Source organism: Manacus vitellinus, unplaced genomic scaffold, assembly GCF_001715985.3.
Source record: "Manacus vitellinus isolate BGI_N305 unplaced genomic scaffold, ASM171598v3 scaffold_63_pilon, whole genome shotgun sequence".
Lineage (NCBI taxonomy): Eukaryota > Metazoa > Chordata > Aves > Passeriformes > Pipridae > Manacus > Manacus vitellinus.
In genome coordinates, this window is record NW_021940711.1 from 733505 (window position 1) to 755209 (window position 21705).

A 21705-nucleotide genomic window follows, 5' to 3' on the forward strand; every position below is an offset into this window, starting at 1 on the left:
CATTTAGTGCCTTTTTTGCAGTATTTTCTGTGAAATCTTGGCAAACATCCAGATTGCAACAGGTGACTCTTCAGGCTGGGACTCTTGTGAATATGTTAAACCCCCTCTGTATCAACTTACTTTTCTGTCATTGGGTTCCACGTTTTCACCTTCATAGTCACCCTTTAAAAAAAGAGAAAATCTGCGTCATTCAGTGAGTTGTGCCCTGGACTGCTCTGTATTTGCATTCCCCTGTATCCCACTCACTTAATGCATCAAAACCAGAAAAAGCAAGCTGTAAAATAATGCTGTATTTTAGGAGTCCATTTGTCATGGCACACTTCGTCCTCTGTCATCAGGCACATTAAGAAAGAGTAATAGTGTCTGTCACTGGGGGAAAAGGAATGAATAAGTGATAAAGGTGGCCTAAAAATGTCAGGGGAAAGGATGTGGTATTGCCATGGTATTTGGGGTTCAGCTCAGTCCACTTGAAAGAGAAGAAACCAGCTGAGAGAGCTGATCCCTATCCAGATCCAACCACTCAGGGCTGATTAGATTTGAGGTTTTAATTTGGAGCTATTTTTAAATAAGATGAAGGAGTAAACTAAGACAATAAATAACTTACATACAAGACTATCAGTAGCTGTCTAAAGACGTGAGGCAAGAACATGCAGAGAAGTTTATTCAGCCTTTCTTGATTTCTACACGATACGGCTGCAGTTTGAGAGTCCTGACATTCATGATAAACATCAGGCAGATAAAGAGGCTGTTCTGTTCCTGGTTACTCCAAGACAAAATTCTCCCAGTCCCATGTGAAACCAGTGTGAGTGTGGGGAGCAGAAAACCGGGGAGACACGTTTCATCCTCACATCCCAGGCCGGAAAACCGCCACCAGGCTCGACAGCCCTCGGATGCTCACACAGAGAGTGACTGCCACGTCCCCTTGACATCTGTTGAGCTTTTCTGAGTGTGTGTTTGTCAGTTCTAGCTGCACCTCGAACTTCTAAGTAAAAATGCCATCAGCATCCAGCTGTGTGCCCCTCTGGCGGGACGGGGACCCGCAGCCCGGGTATGAGTGTCACCAAAATTCCTCAGCCCTCAATAACCCTCTTCACAAGCACCAAGTTGAACACACTCTTGACATCTTAGTGAACTGCCCAAAAGCAGCTTTCATCAGTTAGAAGGTCTGCAGTCACACCCGGTCCCAGGAAATATGTTACTTCAGAAAATGCTCATGGTTTTTGCTCCAGTGGCAACCGATGGCACAGACACACAGCTCCTGACACCTCCATGCAGCCAGGAGGGATTCAGGGAGGCAACGAGGGAACCAGCCCTTGGTGCCCCAGGAATAAATATGTTTCTCAGCACTGCTACCAGGGATCTCCTGAGCAGAAGGTCAGAAAATAACAGAAGCATTTAATTTGCTAAACCCCCCGAAACAACTCTTCTAACGTTACGTTCCAGTGCCACTCACGATCACCAAATGTAGGACAGAGGTGGAGGAATCCATTAAAACCGAGCAGAACAATGGAAACAACCTGCAGGAATTCCTGCAGTCGTGGTACAAGCGAGCAGGAAGTCAGGAACCAAAACACTTTTGTCTGGGATGATGCCATTAACACGTAACGCACGAAGGGTTTTTTGGTGACAGGCAGCAGACATGTGAAATGTATTACAAGATCACTTACATCATGCAGGGGATATGCAGCACTGTAAACTCCGTTGGCAAGCAGACTGGTGATCCCTTGAAAAATAAAGACATAATAGTTATTTATAATTTCAAGGCTAGACAGTCTCACTTTATCATCCTTCCTGGAGATTTCCCTCAAAATAACAGTCATTTGATCGGATAATGATTTTTCTGTCATCTCATTCCTTCCCATGTAGTTTCATTTTTAATCATATAGGTTATTATACACGTCTCATTTTATGAAATGGAAAACTGCAGAGAGCAAGAGGAAGTCATATATATTTGAGAATCAAGAAGTAGAAGCCAATGACTTGAAATTAGTCATTAAAATAAATTACATTTTCTGAAAAGTCAGTTTGATTTAAGGGCAAGCCTGAAGATTTGAAAGTGTAGCAGAAGGCTGGATCACAAGGAGGATATGGCTGGAATTGATGGCACATGGAAACACACATCCACACACATCACCCACACAGAGTTTTGAATTGAGATTTCAGATTGATCAGAGAAATTGTAGGGAAAGCCTTTGCGAAGACCTTGGCGTAATACTTACCATATTTACCACATTTTCGTCTTTTATTTAAAAGGGTAGTTTCCTTCTTTCTTCCCTCTCCTTTCCCTGTTTACACATCCGTTTATTAGTGAACATGCATGAGGCTGAAAGCAATTAATGCTTCATCTATAAATGTACGTGGCACAAGGGGCTGTGAGGCATCCTGCCTTCCCAGGGCTGGGATCCCCCTCATCCATAAGAGGATGGGTGGGGCAGGAGGAATTAAATGTGTAAGTCTGGAGGAGCACAACACTGCAGCTCCCTGCACCATTCCCAAAGGTTGGGAACCTGGACTTTGAAGGGTTGAAGCTCATTACTCCTCTAATTCTCTGCTGACATTAATACAGGAACTTCTGATCATGGTGCATTAACCACGTCTGGAGGTGTCGTGTCATCCGTCTGGGGAGTCAGTGAACCAGTTCTGGGTGCTGAATCAGGGCTAAGGTGAGCACTTGCCTTTGTGCAAGGCAAGGGTGATTAATGCCAACTGGGGAAAAAAAAAAAATACCTGGCCACTGGCACCGGGGAGAATTCAAAAGGATTTTAAAAAAAAGAAAAGAAAAATGATGTGCTGCAGTGTGCTCCGTGTCACCCATCAGTTCATTGCTAAGAAAAGAGTGTGGGACTGGACATGAAAGAACAGCAACTATGAACCAGGAACCACTATGAACACTGTAGGTTCACAGAGTCATTTCTGATTGCTCTTGAAAGGGGAATTTTTCAAGTTCATTAACATTTTCGAGATACTAATCACCTGCTGGAGGAACAGCTCCAGGAGTGCTCAGTATCTTGCAGTATCATTAATTTTCAAAGCCCTATTTGAGATTATACAGGTCTATGAATTGTCTGCAAATGTTCTGGCAGAAACAACTGGTGAGCAGATAAATTATTTTTCTAGGGTCGTGTGACTGAAAAAGGAGCTACATAATCCCCCCCCTCTACATTTAACAATGAGGACAGAGTCACATTTTCACAAATTTTCAAAATAAATAACAAAGACCGCAGTGTTCCCTGGGCAGCTGCCTTTTTTCCTGCTGGGCAGCAATGTTGCAGCATTATCTGTGTTTGCTCAAATCTGTTTGCTGGGTTGTAACCCAGCATTCCAGCACTGGAACACAAAGGATGTGGCTGAGTTATGCTGAGTGCCCATGGCTGGGCTGGCCTGGCCTAAGGATGTTTTTATTAGGTATATTGTGTGGCCTTGCCACTCTTAGGCAGAAGAACGATCCAGGAATCCTAACACTCTACCATCCTTCAGCCTCTGCCTTATTCAACTAATCCTTAATGTGTTTCCCATTTCTGGACCAAAAAAAAAAAAAAAGAAAGAAAGGAAAAAAAATCAAGTGAGAAACCAACTCCAAGGCAAGAATTCAAACTGAGCTGTGTGACCTTCCCCTTTCAAGAGTGCAACGACGTAATTTCCAGTGAAAATGATCCAGCACCAGACTTGAAAAGGGTCCTGAAAGTCACAGATTAATTTGGATTTCCCAGGCTACAGAGAACAGCACTTCTGTTAATACTGGCTGAACACCAAAATTCAGTGTATATAAGGAGTCAACAATTGTACATTGTATGTTGTTACTTCAACACAAAAGCCAAAGCATGGAAATGATTTCTGGCATGGTTATTCTCCTATTATTTGCTGTCTTTCTAAGCAGCTGATGGGTCAATATTGAACAGAACTACCTGTAATTCAAGTTCTCATTGTTTTATTTAACTGCTTGTAAGCAAATAAACACTATAACAGAGTTCAACAGTTATGAAACATTTTCTCCCATGTTCATGCACTTTGCTCATAGAAATTTGTTTGGGAATTCACCCTTCTAGCTTATTTATTTTGATTTACCATTAACTATTTGTTAACTTTGGTCCCATGGTCAAGTACATGCCTAAATATGTATAAAATAAAGTTTATAACAGCTGAACAGGATAAGCTGCCAACAAATCTTTAAGGTGACCTGATTTGCAACTCATGTTTTACCTGCATTATGAATTTAATTCCTACAGCACAAACCCTAAGGCTGAAGTCCTAAAACTATTGGTCATGGCAGTAGAAACTCTACACCCTGTGTAGAAAAACAACTGTTTTGAGGGCCAGCTCCAGTGCAAGGCTTAGTCCTTGGCTGTTCCACTGGAGTAATCTCAGTTCCACTCAGGACAGCGTTTTGGGCAGTCATCAGTTAAGACCATTCCACTCAAGGCACTGAAAAGACACACCCCTATAAAATGTGAGGTTCCTGTTTAAAGGGATAATGGGCCAAGACTTTCACTGCAGTTGTTGAAATTCGTGGTGATAACCCTCATCCATTTCAGTGGGGGTAAAACTGAGCCAGGGCAGAGCACAGCTTATCCACTGGTCTGTATCAGCAGTCAGCTCTGCTGCAAAAGACCTCAGTAACATCTGCAGGGGCTGAATGCTCACTTACCATTTAATTTAGAGTCGAATCTCCAAAGTCACATTTGAAAAAATGTCAAAGAGCTACGCTGATTGAATCAAATTTCCAAATAAAACAATTACATCCACGTACATCAAATTAGAGAGCAGGGGAAGAACCTAAACTCCACAGCCATTTACAACGTGCAATTGTTTTCAATACCTGAAAATGATATTGATCTTAAAGCTAAATAAAGTTCCTTACCCATGCTATATTTTGCTTTGGTACATGTTGTTCTTTTCAATATTTCATAGACCTGCAGGAGCAAAACAAAAGAAAGGAAGGGGTTACTCCAGACACTGCCAGTGAAAAAGCACAATCTTTCTGTGTACAGCTCCAATATTGGCAAAACCAAGATGTCAATGAAGTCATCACTCTTTACTAAAAGTCATGGCATTCAGGAGAGCGGGGCTTGGAGCTTTCCACGCCGAGTTATCCGTGCAAGGGAGAAATGCTTAACTAAATAGCCAGCTACCAAGAGAATTGATCGGGGGGGAAACGGGGCTGCATCTACCCAAAAATGCTATTTTTGCTCGTGTTAGGCATTGACTGAAGATCAGGAGCCCTCTTCTCCCCAGACCAGCTCCTCCTTCGCCTCCAGTGGCACAGGCTGGCCCCGGTCCAAGGGCTCCAGCAGAGCTTCGGTCTCACGGCGCGTACACAGCACGCAGCCGTTTATCAAACGGGACTAACACGGGCTGACCTTAACATTTCTGAGCCTGCCTGACCTCAGTGGCAGAGCAGACGTATTTATTTTGGGATTTATTGCATTTATTGTCAAATAACCTTTGCACGGCTCAGCGGGCTGCCCCAGAGGTCGAGCTCTCGGCCGCTCCCGGGCAAGGCAGGCACCCGGCCGGCACGAGGCTGGCAGGGGAGCAGGCAGCACAGGAAAATCGGGAGCAAGAGCATCTGCTGCCCACTGCCTGGCCTGTTCAAGGAGTCAGGGACTGGTTTCCTGGTTCCCTAATCCATGTGCTAACTCGGCTGCTGCCCAATTCACGTGAGGGAGCAAGTGAGGGCACCCGGGGCAAGCCCCACAGCTCATCTGCCTGTTGTCTTGTAACCCCGGCGAGTTAAAGGGCTGTCACAGAGAGATTTCCACTCGTAAGTTCTTTTTATTTTCTTTTTTAATAACTAAAAGGTCTTGGGCTTAGTTTCTATCCAGCAAAGACTCACGGGTAGTGACTAGATTCCTGCTCACTCCGCAGTAGGCGGAAGGGTCAATATTTGCACTGTGGTTCAAAAATACGTATGAGGGAGGCAGGAGAGAACTTTTAAGAAAGAGGAATACAAATAGAAAGGAACACAGGATAAAATGGTGTTGGGAAGCATTCAATATGCCCTTCATTGCTGGGTGATTTTTACAGGGATTTAAAACAAAGCAGCACACCACCAGCATTACTGATATATGTCCAGTGTTCCTTGAGTAGTTAAAAAAAACCCTATCCCTCCTCTTCCTCTCAGCCTCTGCTACAAGCTACTGTGTCAGTCCATCTTTTAGTTAGTCTTGCTCACCCTCTTGTCATACAGTGCCATCTTGTCTTTCTGTCTTGCTCAGCCTGCTATCACAAATTTTAACTCTTCACTTGCTCCCTTAAGTTCCTTCTACTTACAAAGAAGTAGTACTTAGATCTAGACATTTATAAAAGAAAGCCTACAATCTATTCCTTTTTGGTATTTACTTTTTCAATCTCGAGTTAAATGTTTTTATCTCAAACAAACCAAATCAATGTTTGTCCTTTTCCTTCCCATTTCTGTGCTGCTGCATCTGCCTTCCCTGGCCAAGCTCTCTTTGTCCTGATAACCTGCACTCACATCAAACCACTGCACTTCAAGCCAGAGGGGAACTACGTTATAGAATACGCTGGAATTTCAAAGAGGGAAAGTAGAGTTAGATATCTCACACCCCTTATCACCTCAGCAATAAAAGGCAGCTCTAAACTGTGATATAAGCTCTTTTTGAAACCACTCAGCATCCCACAAGGCTAATGCTAAATACAAGATAAAAGCAGGACTGCAGTCACATTCCAACACACCAGTTAGGGGCAGTGGAATGGGGCAAAGAGTCCATGTTATACTTTGAAAAGTGTTGCAGCAAGTGCTGCTTGGCACAGTCCCTTCCAGCTGCCCTGGATGTCCGTTCAATCCCCCCCTCAGTGGTTTCTTCCCCACTCTCTGTAAGTCAGATAAAAATCATGTACCTCAACGCTTTTAATACCATCCTAGAGAACTCCCCCCTCCTCCCAAACTGTAACTAATATTCCCTGTAAATACCTGGCTGTTCCATTGGAATTTCTCTTGGGGTGTTTTACAGTATTTTGCAAAAAGAGCAACATCATAGTTACAAAAAGGTGAACGAGTCAACAGGGGTGCAGGCAGCTGGTGGCAGAATCTAAATATCCCTTTCTGGTGATATCTCTACTAAGAAACTGTGTCCCAGATTAAATGTGAACTAGAAAGGAGATCCAAATGATTTTCCAAAAAGCAGCAGCCTGTTAGCATCAAACACTATTCAGCACAGAAGCTAAATGTGGAAATGCTTTATTTATAATTTTAATAACTGATGGCACAGGAGAACCCTGGCATTTGGTTAAGAAAAGCAAACTTGAACAAGCATTGTATTAAAGCTGGCAAAGGGGCTGCTAACACAACAAACAATTAAGGCACTATCCACCATAAATTATTTATATTCAGTACTTACTATAGTGCTTCTTGTTTTGCTGTCAAAAAAGGAATCCTTGTCAGACAAATCAAATCTGTTAAAAGATTAGAAGGAAGCCCATTAGGTTAAAAAAAAGAGTCAGTAATTTCCTGCTCTTGTTGACCCCTTCAATATTTTCATTTCTCCAGGGGGTTTCTCAAAGCTACCACTAAAGAGCAGCTTGTAGAAAAACTGTTGAAAAGAAAATCCAGCCCAACTCCCACAATTTAAAGAGGCTGCTTATACATTTTACTGAGTTTGTATGTTTAGGGGATTTTCTGCACAAAAGAGACTGTTGATGCTCATTGAAGCTGAATTCCTGACCACTGCTGGCCTTGAATTTCCCCTAATCATCTCCACATTTTCCTCTGTGCCTGAAACACCGTGGGGCCACTCCTGCCTCCCTTATTCAGCAAAGACACAGCTGGTCTCCCTGAAAAAGCCAAACAGCAAAAGGCACATCCACACCCAAGCTCAGGAGCATCTTTTGGACCTCCTCTGAGCCACCAGGCTCCTTCACTGCAGGAACATCCTACACTCAATAAACACATTTCCTGCAAGTCCAACACCGTGTCAGATGTCACACACATTGACTGACCCAACTCACACACACAACTCCATCAGTGTTCTGCACCCCTTGATGAAAAATTAAAAATACTGTAGGTACAGTGAAGAAATCCTGCCCTGGGACTTATTTGTTCCAGCTGGCACATCCCTAAACACAGCCTTCAAAGTGACTCTGCTGGGACTCTGGCCAAGGAAGAGCAGCAAAGCAAAGCAATTCAGGGCAGCAGAAACTTTGGCTGGACCCCACCTTATGATTTTTTCCTACACCCACATTTACAGCTGTTCTTACTGATCTGAGATCGATGGCAAAGCCACCAGTGACTTCATAAAGCTTCAAAGGCGAGGCCTGGCTTGGCAGAACCTGTGTCATCTGCCCACACCAGATAAATGAAATTACTCTAAAAAAAAAACTTATCAGCCCACATCCCTGGCTACAAATTTTACTGAGCATTTTATTTTATGTGGAAAAGAGACCATTGCAAACCACATTGTAAATCGTGTTTGGCAGCCTAACAGTTGAAGTGTACGGTTATATAGTGCCACAAGAGCAGATAAAACACACAGAGATTTCACAGAGTGGCTCTACAAAGACTCAGTCCTCAACAGTGAGCAAAAAAAAAAGAAAATCCCCAAAAACCTAAATTCGCTGCAAAATGGAGCAGTAATCCCTATCGAAGTGTTGGTGCTTGTTTCTCCATTCACCTCTTGGTGCCTCAGCTGCCACCAGGGAGGCTGGAACCTGCTGATGTGGAAATTTAGGGAAAGCTTTCACTTACAAGTGCTGCTTCTCTCTGGAGAAGGGGTAGGAGAGGCGCTTCACCGTCTGAGGTTTGTGTTCTGCCACTTTGGGCTGGATGGGCTCTGTTATTTTTTGAATGACAGAATTAATCTTTTTCAGAAGACCGTGGGTCTGGTTGATCTGATACATCTGAAGGGGGGCAAAGGGAAAAACAGTAAAACTCCATTGGTTTTTTGGTTTTCCATAAGTCAGGGTGAACTGTAAGGAACAAAGCAGCAATTAAATAAGTACATCCCAACAAACAATCAAGGAGCACGGGTTACCTTCTTGAAATCATTCAGGATGACAGAGATGGATGGGAAAGTCAAAAACCAAGGCAAGCAGAGGAAACCTATTGCTTTTCCACTGAGACAAAACCTGGCCAATGATTGATTCCAAATAATCAGCATTTGGCTCCTGAGGCCAAATGGTTCCTCTGGCTTTTACAATTTTTTGTGTGCAGTGGAACAAAGAAATAAAGGAGCTACAGGGCCCCTCTGCAAAACAACTCTCCCAGGGGGCTTTCCTGGGAATACTGGCTGTATTTCAGGAGTCTCACCTCTTCCATGTAAATGAACCAAAAAATCTTGTATTGCCAACTGCAATTCTGTAGCACTAAATGCAGGAGTGGTGTTAGCAGGTCAAAAAAGAGGATTATAGGCTTCCCTCTCCAAGCCACAAAAACTATGTGCAGATCCATGGCAGGGCTCCCACCACAGGAAGATCAGCTGGAAATAAGGGTTTGGGGATCTGAGGGTGTTGCCAGGCACGTGGCTTCTCCTGGGCAATGTCTGCAGGGTTAGGTGGCCTCTTCTACACACAAAAAAACCCCCTCACAAAATACCCACCTGAACTTTACTTTTGTGGCAAAGCAGCTTTAACCACAGGATGGCAACAGATTTTTTTAACCTCATTGTGCTTCTGACTAAAATGGGTGGTGAGTGAGGCAATAATGGGGATTAATATGAAATCCAAACCAAAAGTGCAGTTTTACTGTTGTCATAAATGATGCTGGGCTTTGAGACTGTCTCTTGCTCCATTATAGACTTCCCTCTGCAGTCTGGGACACGCACTTAGTCTGTGTTTAAATATTAATCCATCTCTAAGCTGTGCTCACTGAACAGGTAGCCATCTATCGTGGGTGATTTAGAATTGATGAAAATATACTGTCATCTCTTTAATGGTATTTCAAATATTCTGAAAGGCAATTTATTTTGTGGGAGAGTGGCCCCCAACTCCTGCGAGCGTGACTCACGATGTACATGAACAGTCACCACACCCAGCAAGACAATTCCTTATTTTTATGTCCATTTTCAGAAGTCTGGTGCTTCAAGTGAGAAAAAAACGTCCAAAACACACACAGAAATTTCATCATCAACTGCAACCTCTTCTTTTAAAACACACTGAGGATGACATCACTCTCATCATGTACAGATAGTGGTAGTGGACAGAAATTCTTGATTTCCATTCCTCCTTCCCCTTATTCTTCCTGCTGCCCCAGGTAAGTTTGTGACTCTCATTTTTGGTGCAGATTAGTTAATTATTTTTAAAATGCTCGTGGGAATTAAAAAAAAAAAATTCAACATCATTAAGGTGCTCTGAGGTGAGAATATATTTAAAATAAGCCTTCAGGAGGAAAAAGGAAAATCATGACTCACCTTCTTTGTGGGCATCTTGAGCTTAAGAAATTCTGCCTCCCGACACAATACATTCCACGGTGCGTGTATTTTCACAAATCCAATCCCATGGATTTTAGTCTTTAAAAAAAACAAACAAACAAACAAAACAACAACACAAAAAAAAAACAGGAGAAAAGGTTACTGATGAGAGAAAATTAAATATTTTCCCCCTTGTGATTGATACGTATTTAAGGAACAATCAGTCCATTACGGCCAACGTGATAAACCTCATTTGTTTGAGACAGCTGGTTTCTAACAACAGGACAATCACTGAACACCTCACTGTGCTGAGCTGCCATAAAATGTGACTCAAAAATGCCATTGTCTTCCAGAACAACTACCACAAGGTTAAACAGATTAAAAACCGTTCGGGAAATAAAAGCTAATGCCTATGGACACGAATACAGGCAAAGCCAGTTAAATGTGAAGCACAGGCATGCAGCCAAATGGCATGATTTTGTGAGTGAGTTGTAATTACTGGGGCTGAGAGAGCCTCCTGAGAGCTGCCCAGTGTCTCAAAGGAGCGGCCTCAGAACCGAATGTGAGTTATTTACATTAAAACACTACACATTATGATCAGGAAAACCGGTGGGAAGAACTCAACAGAACAAAAGGAAAGAAGGACAGAAGTTAATGACAGTGCTAGTGGTGTTCTTGCAGCCCACTAATTCTCTGAGTTCTGGACATGGATGTTTGCTCCTGGCACTCCCACATACACCCATGTTTACTCCCACTGGAGCAATCATTTCAAAGGCACTGGACAAATGATATCAAACCAGGAGGCGTTCAGCAAACAGAAGAAAAATGACCTTTAATGCATCTTTCTAACCTTGCTGCTGTACCAACTCAGGCAGTACAATAATGAGCTCTCACACAGCTTTACTCCTCACTGGATTTCCAGAAATTGGTTAATCAGAGGACCAGAGAATGGTTTGGGTTGGAAGGGACCTTAAAGATCATCCAGTTCAAACACTCCTGCCATGGAAAGACCAGGTTGCTCCAAGCCCTGTCCAGACTGTCTTGTTTTAATCAGTTATTTTTGGACATTAAACCATTGACCACAACTCTGTGTGTGCCCATCCAGGCACTTCATTGAAGAGAGTTAAAGTGACTTATAAAGTGACTCATCATCATCTGTTAAAGAAACTTTTGCTCTTTTGGAATCAGTAAGGCCTCCCATGCAACTTTGTGGCTTTTCAAGCCCCAGTGATTGCAGGTTTTTTCCCCCCTATACTGTGTAAATCCCTGAGTCTTCTCTATACTTTCCTGATCTGTTTGGTATCTTGCACTGAAAGGACAGAGTTCTCTCTCTTTTACAGTGCCCTGGCTTGAACCCTGAGCCCTTCTGCATAATTTGAAATCAGATTACATGTCACAGGTGGGACCTCCCATCTTGCAAAGGATTTAAATATCTGTGACTTGGCACAGACAAGCTTTCAGTTCACTGCAACAACCTGCAAGTTGGACAGAAAGCAAGTCTTATTTTCACTGGAAGACAGAGAAGGGAAAGGTTTGTTAAGGTTTTTTTGCATTAGACCATGCAAAAAATATATATTACATATGTATATATATAATATATAAAATACGTAAATGTCAAATTTGTGAGTAGTAGGTGGCGGATTTATTTTCCTAACACTCTTTTCAGGGGGTCTAAATGTTTATCTCAGCTTTTAGATCCTGTAAATAAAACCAGCATAAATGTTTACCCTCTCCCTCAGGAGTTTCTGGCATATTGGTCGGATCAGTTAATTCTAATAGCTTTCTTTGAAATGAATATGGCTGTGTCTATTCCTACTAATCACACACTGGCAGCACTTCACACACATCATTTTTTTACACAGGCTAATGGCCTTTTAATAGAATGTAGTGGTTTCAGGGTACAGGTGAAAGGAGTTACAAGCTGTACTGTCCGTGTCTAAGAATGGAAAGAGCAAACTGCAGCACGGACCCACGCGCCCGAGCGTGCACCAGAAACCTCCCCTGCAAATTAAATTCCCTTCTGGTCTCTGTAGAGGGATAAAAGTGTCCCTGTATCAGGTATTTTTTTTTTTCCTCAGAACTGGAATTACCAGCGGACTCAAAGCACTGCATTTTGTAAACCCACCAAACTGGGCTCAGCCTTCAGAGCAATTTAAGCCTGGCTAAGAGATACGACAACATGCCAAGGAGCTGTGTTGCAATAGTGGATGTGCCACGAGTCCTGGCCAGGAAAAGTCAGGGACTTCACCTCACTGGGGCATCAACAACACCTTGGCACACTCCTGTGATGTGGATTAAATCCGTGGGCGAGGATGGCACTGCCAGAACTGACATCAAATTCTGCAAGAGCTGGGCTTGTGCAACCTTGATCAGAGTCAGGTTCACAGGAGGGGCTCAGCATCTCCCAGGATTTGGCCACCACTTATCCTCTCTAACTGTTTGCAATGGATCCTTACATCCTCATCACGTTCCAGTTCCAGACCAGCCTCCACGAGGTTCCCTTCATACTCCTCCCTGCGAAACCTCTTGTCGTCCTCATGGTAATCCATGTGAGGTTCACTTTCCCCCATTTCCAGCTGCACTCCCTTCCCGGGAAGCGGCTGGTCCTGCTTGGTGCTTCGGACACTTGAGTCATTCTGCTGAGCTCTCCTGGCGAGTGTCTTCCCTGCTGAGGACTTCTTGTAGTGATAAACAAGGATGTAGTCTACTTTCCTCTTGCCGTCTCTGAAGTAGAGCCCGTATTTGCAGTCAGCATCCGGATTTTTGGACAGGGAATTTAATAGCTGGAAGCAGGGAACAGGGGGTGTGGAGAGAAGGAGAGAGAGAGGAACAATGAATGCACAGGCCAACACGGACACCAGACAGACCATCCCTCGTATCAAGGCCTCCTTCTTGCCTGGAGCACACGATGACCTGCGTTCAAAGAGCCAGCGGATGGGAGGAGTCCCGTCACCCCCCCCCCCCGTGCTACTCACTCACAAAATTTTTGCAAGTTAACACCTTCAATTTTACTGATAGCCAGCTGGGATTTTATTGGCCAGAAATAAATAGATTAGATGGCTGGGATTTAATCTAATCACCAGCACACTAGTTCATAAGTCAGCTACTCGGTGGGTTTGGTTTTCTCCTTTGGGGGTTAATCGCCACTAAGATCATCTGTCCTTTTCCACCCGTGACATCTGCAATGTTGCAATTCTGACAAACAGATTAATATCATGTGGAAACATTTCTCACTTCTCTTATCTACCAGTGCAAGTTCATATCATCTGAGAAAGAGATCATCTTAGATAGAGACTGAAGGGAGCCAGCTGGTCCTGCAGCGCGGCCAAAACCGCGGATGGACCGTGGCCAGGGAAGTGGGTTCGCTGCTTATTGAGTTTCATCACTTTTTTCTCCCCCACTTATAAAACCTATGTCACTATGCAACCTGATGGTGGCAAAGGCTTTATTCCCAACCTTAATTAACGCTGTGTAAGCATTGCAAGATGCAAGGAAGGCGAGACATTCAACGCGATTCCATTTTCAAGCCTTTCTCTGAAAACTGCACAACTGCAGAAACATAAAAAGAAGTACTAACAATTATTCATTTCTACTTTCGCAGCATTTCTCGTGCATAATTCACAATTCTACTCTTGGAGATGCACAGACAAAAAAAAAAAACTAAAAAAAAAATTCAGAATTCACTAGGAACTTGCATTTGTTTTAGAAATGATTCCACTTCCAAGCGTTTCTCTGAAAACTGCACAACTGCAGAAACATAAAAAAAAGTACCAACAATTATTCATTTCTACTTTCGCAGCATTTCTCGTGCACAATTCACAATTCTACTCTTGGAGATGCACAGACTAAAGAAAAAAAAATTAAAAAAACGAATTTCAGAATTCACTAGTAACTTGCATTTGTTTTTACAAAAAATACTCATCATGGGAGTAGCTTTTCAGGGACATTTTCTGGCTTTTAATTTTACAAGAGAATGTTAATGCCCTGCATGGGGAAAAGGATTTCTGCTACAAAAGAAAGCAACTGGCCATCAGTTGAAAATCATATCGGTTAAAATCCACTTGGGATGTGTAAACCTGCTTGTTTTGTACATAAAACCATGAATGTAAGTTATTGGGAAGGAGTAGATTCTAAGACAGTCCAATCTTTAAATGCCAGTTGAAAAGAGGAGCCTCTGAGCTTACTCCCTGCCAGTACAGCCCAAACTTCACCAAAACCCACTCAGTGTCACACAGATTTGGCCACTTGTCTGAACCTCACTTTGGGGAGGGCAGGTCCCAGCTGCCACAAGTACAAATCAGTGTTTTTTAAGGGACAGTCTGTCCCTCCCTTTTTGTCTTGGGGAGAGATGTTTACCCAGGCAACAAATTCAAGCAGCAAAGCCCATTTCTGTGGGTTTGGAGGGAGGACAAATCACGCTGAAGAAGTCATTAGACAAGTGTAATCAGATATATTGTATCTCTCTTTTCCACTAACCTGAACACTTTACACCAAATAAATAAATACACAATAAAACAATATAATATTTGGTGCCACCGTGGAGTTCACTCTTTGTCCTCTTCCCTCTTTCCCCTGTTCCATGGAGGGTTATTTAGCCATGACAAACTCTTCAGGGCACAGGCTGTTCATGTTTGTGCCCTACCTAGATATTCCCATTTAGTTCTTAAGCACAACTTTGACATAAAAGACCATTAATAGCTGTTATTTCCAATTGTTTCATGATTACTGGCACGCACCTGTGAATCCAGGAGGGTTTTTTTAAAGCCAGCTTGTGGCAGGCAACTCACTGATGCAAATTTCTACAGGAACCAAATACTAACAAATGGTAGCTAACCGGATTGTATTTAACTTTTAAAGATGCATTGATCTTGTTAAATAATTAAACAGCAGTTTCTGAAAAACTGGGCTGAAGCACCAGATGAGAATTAGAGCTCCTTCACAGTTCTTTGGACTTTCCTCTTGGAAAGCTGACCATGTGGAAAGCTGATAACTTAGGAGAAGGTGCTGCACTGTGGCTGCTGAAGGCTCAATAAACTTATTAATATATGAGAATAGCTATGTCCCACTGCAAACAGGATGCAAAGAAATAAGTGGCCAGATTATTTTAAGGGTGGGGTATTAATGCTGAAAGGTCCTCACGGGCCACAGGCTTTCTTGCAGGGCTGCTGTGCTGAAATACAGACTTGCATGGACTTAGACCACATAAAGCTCAAGTCCCTTCAGTTGAGAATGAGACAGAGGAAAGACATTTCAGTTTTACCACAGCAGGAGAGATGTTTATGCCCTGACAAATTAGTCCTCCATCCTAACTAAGCCCCAAAACAATAAAACGCGTCCTGATTTTTCTGGTACCTCTTTCCCCAGCAAGATCTGTTACACAGCCCACTCCACCTTGATTCCTTCACCTGAACAAACTTCTTTTTACGTGTTTATGACATAACCAACCCGTAATCATGTTGGGTGTTCATATTACTAACTGCCTTTAAATTCTGTGTTACAGAATTTAACTAAGGCACAATTAATGACACAGGATATCTACCCTCTATTGTGTGCTACACAGTATTAGTTTAATGTTACCTATGACAACAACAGCTTTTGCATGAAATTTTAGACATTCTTTTCTGTTCTTCTCCATATGGGTAAGGAGGTTGCCACAGCCTTATTGCCAGATTCCTCACTCTGAGAAGAGTCGACCCCCTTTTTAGGCTACATGTCAAACAAGGCTCCCTTGCCTCCCTTTTTCACACATCAAAGAACAAACCCTGTCCTGTGGCTGGTGGCAATCCTTCCCAGCACCTTTGAAAATCAGAGGGAGAGGATTTCAGAGCACCCTGGGAATGGAAGGAATGAGAAATAAGCTGAGGGGTGAAGTGCAGGATGGCTGTTATGAGACATCTGGCAAGTCCTTTACTCACTGTGCTCTCGTGCTGGTCATATCCGATGTCCTCAATAGCTTGGATGTTGATGATGTGGATCCCCTTCTCCTCAGCAGGTAGGCAGGAGTATTTCTTGTTCACCCTCATTCCTGTCTCCTCTGGAACCTCGCTGAGATCTTCTGGCAGAAAATCCACCCCATGAAACTCACTGTCTCCGTCTGAAAAGAAAACGACCAATTTTATCAAGACACTTTTAATTCCCAACCCTTGCTCCTCCCAGAGCCGCCCAAAAGCTGAAACGTATCCTGTTCCTGCCTTCTTCTGCCAATGAGCCCTTGGGCAGGGCTCCCACCCCTTCTCTGTGCCTCCCTTCTCAGCTTTCCTCAGCCCTCTTCAGCCCTACCTGGGTCTCCTCCTCGTCCAGAGGAGGAGTGCTCAGTTAACTCAGTGCTCAGTTAACTTTTTTCCCTGCACTGGTGTCCCAGGATGTGTTTATGGTCTCATAGAATGATTCTATTTCTTGGCAACAGAAGGAAAAAAAAGAGGGAAAAAGAGGAAAACTGCCTGAGAATGAGCTGGTGAGGATAGGTGGCACGATGCTCTCCCCTTTTCAGTCAGCATTTTGTCCTTCAACATGCACCTGTTCATGCTGAAAAACTAAGTTGAGACTCTCCCTTCAAGTACCTGTATACTGCATCAGATTTACTGAACCATCCTTCTTTAAGTAGTCTTGAAAATCTGGGCTTTTCTCCCTCTCAGCCTGCCACAGATCTAAACTGTTCCCACTTACTACTTAAGTATATAGATAGGCTAAGGGATTTAATATAAAAATTTCACTACAAACTCAGCAACCAGCTAACTGACAAAATGCAAACTAGTATTTGCATGTGTGCACTTATTCAAGCAATACAAGGCACAGTGTTCCAAGATTTTATTCATTTTGACATCGAAGTAAAATACTGCAGCACTGTATTTTTTTTTTTTAACTACAGAGGAGCAGGACTTGCTCATTTAAAGAGTGAAGATAAAGCAAGAATTTTAGAATTTAGCCTTTAATGGGCTGCCAAATTAGCTTTCCCAAACAACAAAACCATGCAGAGGAGTACACTATAATAGCAGTTATATTACAACAGGCAGTGGTTGCTGCAACTGGTTCAACACTCCGTCTCTGCAGCCCAAAGAAAAGGCAAATGTTAGGTTCCCATTCCTGCCTTCCACTGCCAACTGAGCAGGCACAGACACAGCAGTGCCAGATTCTTCCCACAGGTGCACAGCAAAAGGATGGGAGGCTACAGACACGAGTTGCAACAAAGGAAATTATGACCAGACATTAAAAAAAAAAACCCTCAATTCTCTAACAACAAGGGTGACAACATGATGGGGAAGGAGCCAGCGAAGCTACAAATCTCCATCCATCCCTGGAGATGGTCAGAGCTCGACCACACGTGGCCCCAAGCAACCTGAGCCAACTGTAATGTTGGGAGGGCACTGAAAGAACCTGGGGACGTGCAGGAGCTCACATGGAGAACAACCTGCAGCAGCAGAGGAGGAAGATGCAGCCAAGACCTTGGTACATCTCTTGAGCTTATCAGAGAAAGATAAACATTATTATTATTATGGAAGTCACAGCTGCAGTTATGCTTGCCTGGAACTTGAAAACACCACGAGTTTGTGGATCTTCGTTTCAGTTCTGGGAAATCTGGTGCCCCAAGCGGCTCTCTCCAGGCTGCTTTCCTGGGAACTTCAGTGCTCATTAACATCATCACCTCACCATAAAATCTGGGCATCAACTATCCTCATATATCCGTGTGCACAGCGGGGAACACCCACATCTCTGCAGATCTGTGCTGCTGCTCTTGGCCTTTCTTTAAAAGTCTCCAATAGCTCCCTCAGAACAGATGCCACTCTTGTGATCTTGGGGCAGCGTCTTCCAACTCGCTGAGCCACTTGTAACAGTCAAAGAAGATTTTTCTGGAATAATATAGAGATGCAGCCCCCCCCAAAAATAAATCCTCTGTCTCATGGGAGCAATTGGCATGTTTGTAACAATTCCTTATATAGGTATGTTCTCTTTTTCCCAACATATACATGCACATACAGGCAGAATCCCTGAACAATGGGAATTGAAACAAGTGTGATCAGCTGCAGAACCCTGTGTACTCAAGCTGTAAAATATTCATAAAATAATAAAATAACTTTTGGAACTTCATAAACGTAACAACCTGCATTTTTATTTGGAAGGATGTCTGAAACAACTCTGTATAAACAGTGGGTTAAGTGCTGTAAAAGTCCACTCTTCTTTTTCCTCCTTTCACACCTGCATGAAGTAAAACCAAGTGACTTCAGCAGATTACAGAGGATATTGGAAGGGAAGCACCTTCTCCTGACTATGAATCTGAATAGTTAGTACATCTCATAATGGACCTGTGAATTGAAAAGTCCTAGTTTAGAAATTACAGCTGGGATGGAATAGCTTTAGAGCAGAAAAATCACAAGCTTCATTGAGTCCAAACAACCTCCCCGTGCCCTGGAGCTGCACTTCTGAGCAGTATTTGTTAAGTCCACAGCACAGAGCAAGGAGACCTGCTCAGATGATTCAGGACTATTGTGCAAGCCCAAACAATCCCCCATCCCCAGGTAAATATTTATACTTCTGTTCACACATCAGCAGCCTGGCAATATCGGAAGGAACAAATGCTTCAGGTAGGCAGTGAATCACACAATTCTGGTTTATTATGACTACTGGAAAGGATGTGAATTGTGAGAGCTTTCTTGATAGAACCTTAATTACAACAAGTTTGATTTCTGTACTCAAAGGTGATGTCAGGATTTAATACCCAGTAAAGCCATCCAAACCACTTTGGTAATCACAAACACACAGGGATTATAACCAGTTCACTTGTGCTGATTTGGCAGAGGTCAAAGCCTTCTGTTGCAGAACACAAAAGAACTTTTTACATGGAATTTTGAAGACTTAAAACCACGAATCTCTATTTTGTGTTAATTATATTAAACAAGGGCAATAATTAAATCTCAAAATAAATTAATGTTCAGAATTATTTATGGCAAGATAGTAGGTGTTAGATGAAGAGTGCAAATCACATTAATGCCTTAATTCAGGTAGAGTGACATCCTAATCTCTTTGTTGGGAGTTGAAAGAGGAGAGCATTGTAAAAATTGCCAGCTTTGCTTCCTTCTAATGCTGACTAACCCACTCTCTTCTATTGACTAAGCAGAAGACACTACAACAAAGACTGGAAGAAGCACTTAATATATTTCAACACAGCTATAAAACCAATCCACCCTTTCTCCTCTGTATCCACAGGTGATTGTTTAAAACCCCATGGATTTCCAGTCAGCAGAAGTCCCTAATATTCCTGGAACATAGACTCAGACCCACCCAATGCTTCTTTTAGACTTTATCATGTATTGCTTTGTCATTTCCCAATATTTGCTATGAATCACAAAACACCCTGCCAAGTGTACAGCACAGAATTTTAAATACTTTAAAGGAATACTTTAAAGTTGACTCAAAACATCCACATTCTGTAAGAGTGTAGGAAAGCTGAAAAGCACTTGATATCAATTTCAATCCCATCCATGAACCAGGTTTGAGAAGGCATTTGGTGAAAATCAGATGCTTAGGAGTTTCTACCTTCCTTAGCACAGGCACTGCCAGGTAATTCCCATATTTGCAGTTAATAAACCTGTATTTTTCATTGCTGGAATAAAAGAACTGACCTTTAGGCAGCATTTGTGTTTAGAAGAGCTCCATAGGTTATGGACCATACAAATACTTTTAAAACTGTTCCTTTTTTTGTTAGGAGTGAGGTAACATGGGAGAGCAAGAAGGAGAAGGCATAGAAACAGATGTTTGCAGCAGCTCCTAAACCACCTTTCTGCTCTCTGTGGAAGTTCTCCCAGAGATCCTGGAATGCTGTGGATTACACTGAGCCACCAGCTGCAATCCAGAGCATGGAGATGCCACAACAACCTTGCAAACTGCAGCAAAGTTAGAGAGATTCTGAAATTGTTTCCCTGTGAGATGCATCGGGTACGACGAGCCCTGTGCCATTTCCAGCACAGAAATAAGCAAGCACTGTGTTCACCTGGAGCAGACAAACCCCTGTGAACCCCAGAGGTGAGAACACGAGGACAGAAACTGGAGTCTGTGCATGGCTGGTGTCTCCACAGCAGCTACTTCTCCCTCTGAATCTCCAGTCAGTCTCTCACTCTGAACAACATGGGAAACAAGACTGAATCCATAAAAAAAAAAACACCTCAAAAATACCTGCTCCTTTGTTCAGTTTTCAGTTGCAGCTGTGAAAATTCTCAAACTCTTCTTGCAAAAATTAACACTAAGTAGTGATAAATTTCTCACCACCGAAATTTGGCAGATTATGCTGTAGCCTTTCCTCATTTAGACAACTGGACTTCTCCATTGATCACCAGGTGAACCAGCACCAAAAACCTGCTCCAGAAATGGGTGTATTTTCTCCCTGACTAGCCACAAGCTCAGTCAAGCAGCTGATTGATATTGCAGTCATAATCAGGCATAGCTGCTGAGTATTCTCAGACAAAAAGAATATTTTTAGCATTAAAATGAATATAAATATTACATTCACACCATGCAGTTTTTACAGAAATATCCTGCACTATTTCTAAGATGAGCATCATCAGGTCAGCATGAGTATATATAAAGAAATGAACAACTATTTCCCTGAAACCAATAATGCTGCTGAAGCTGCCTTCCCTTATCTCCTCTTGCTTTCTTTTTTAGGGAGTGTAAGAAAGTGGTAGAACAAAAAAGCCATAAAGACACCTGAGTTAACTCTCTCAGTTGTTCTCAACAAGGAAGAAGCAGGAGAGTTACAAGACCACGTGATTTAAGACTTTGAAATGTCCACATTCTTATCCTTTTGCTTTACATAAATTATGATAGAATTCAGAATGAAAACTCAAGAGTCACTCAGAATGACCCTGCTGAGATAGGGAGGGTGCATATTAAGGAAGTCATCTGCACACACACACACATATGCTAAAAGAAATACACATTACCCACAAGTAAAGGTTGAACATTTTGTTTATACCAACATGTGGGCTATTTTTTTGGATTTGGGTCCTTTTTTTAAGAAAAAACTTTGATAAGATACCGAGATAAAATGCCTTAATGTGGTTTTGCTTGCTACATATTGCCCCCTAGCAGCAGAATCCCTCTTCAGCACACTCTGACCCACTTCTTTGCCTCCTGCATCTTCCAAAGTCGGAGGTTAATCCTTGGGCTAAGAAAAAAAAAAAATACAATTCTCACAAGTGACTCACCTATCACTTCCTCCTTTTCTTAGCCCACTCCTGATACACTACTGTATATATATATATATATATATACTGTATATATAGAGGCTGCCAGGTTTGGAGCCCAAAATCCCTCCTTCATCCTCAGGAGAAACAAGGCGAGGCAAATGTCA

The 21705-nt window shown here is 42.7% G+C and overlaps 1 protein-coding gene across 1 annotated transcript in view; it reads right to left on the bottom strand.

Moving 5' to 3' along the window:
• The window catches only part of ANO1 (anoctamin 1), a 79620-nt gene that overhangs the window by 29927 nt on the left and 27988 nt on the right, over positions 1–21705 (bottom strand). The window contains exons 2-10 of the mRNA XM_029963792.1: positions 16277–16455; positions 12818–13144; positions 10362–10460; positions 8702–8853; positions 7359–7413; positions 4859–4910; positions 2220–2285; positions 1668–1723; positions 121–162 (exon numbers count right to left, since the gene is read on the bottom strand). Coding sequence (XP_029819652.1) covers positions 121–162; positions 1668–1723; positions 2220–2285; positions 4859–4910; positions 7359–7413; positions 8702–8853; positions 10362–10460; positions 12818–13144; positions 16277–16455 — 1028 coding nt within the window. The remainder of the gene's footprint in view (positions 1–120; positions 163–1667; positions 1724–2219; positions 2286–4858; positions 4911–7358; positions 7414–8701; positions 8854–10361; positions 10461–12817; positions 13145–16276; positions 16456–21705) is intronic.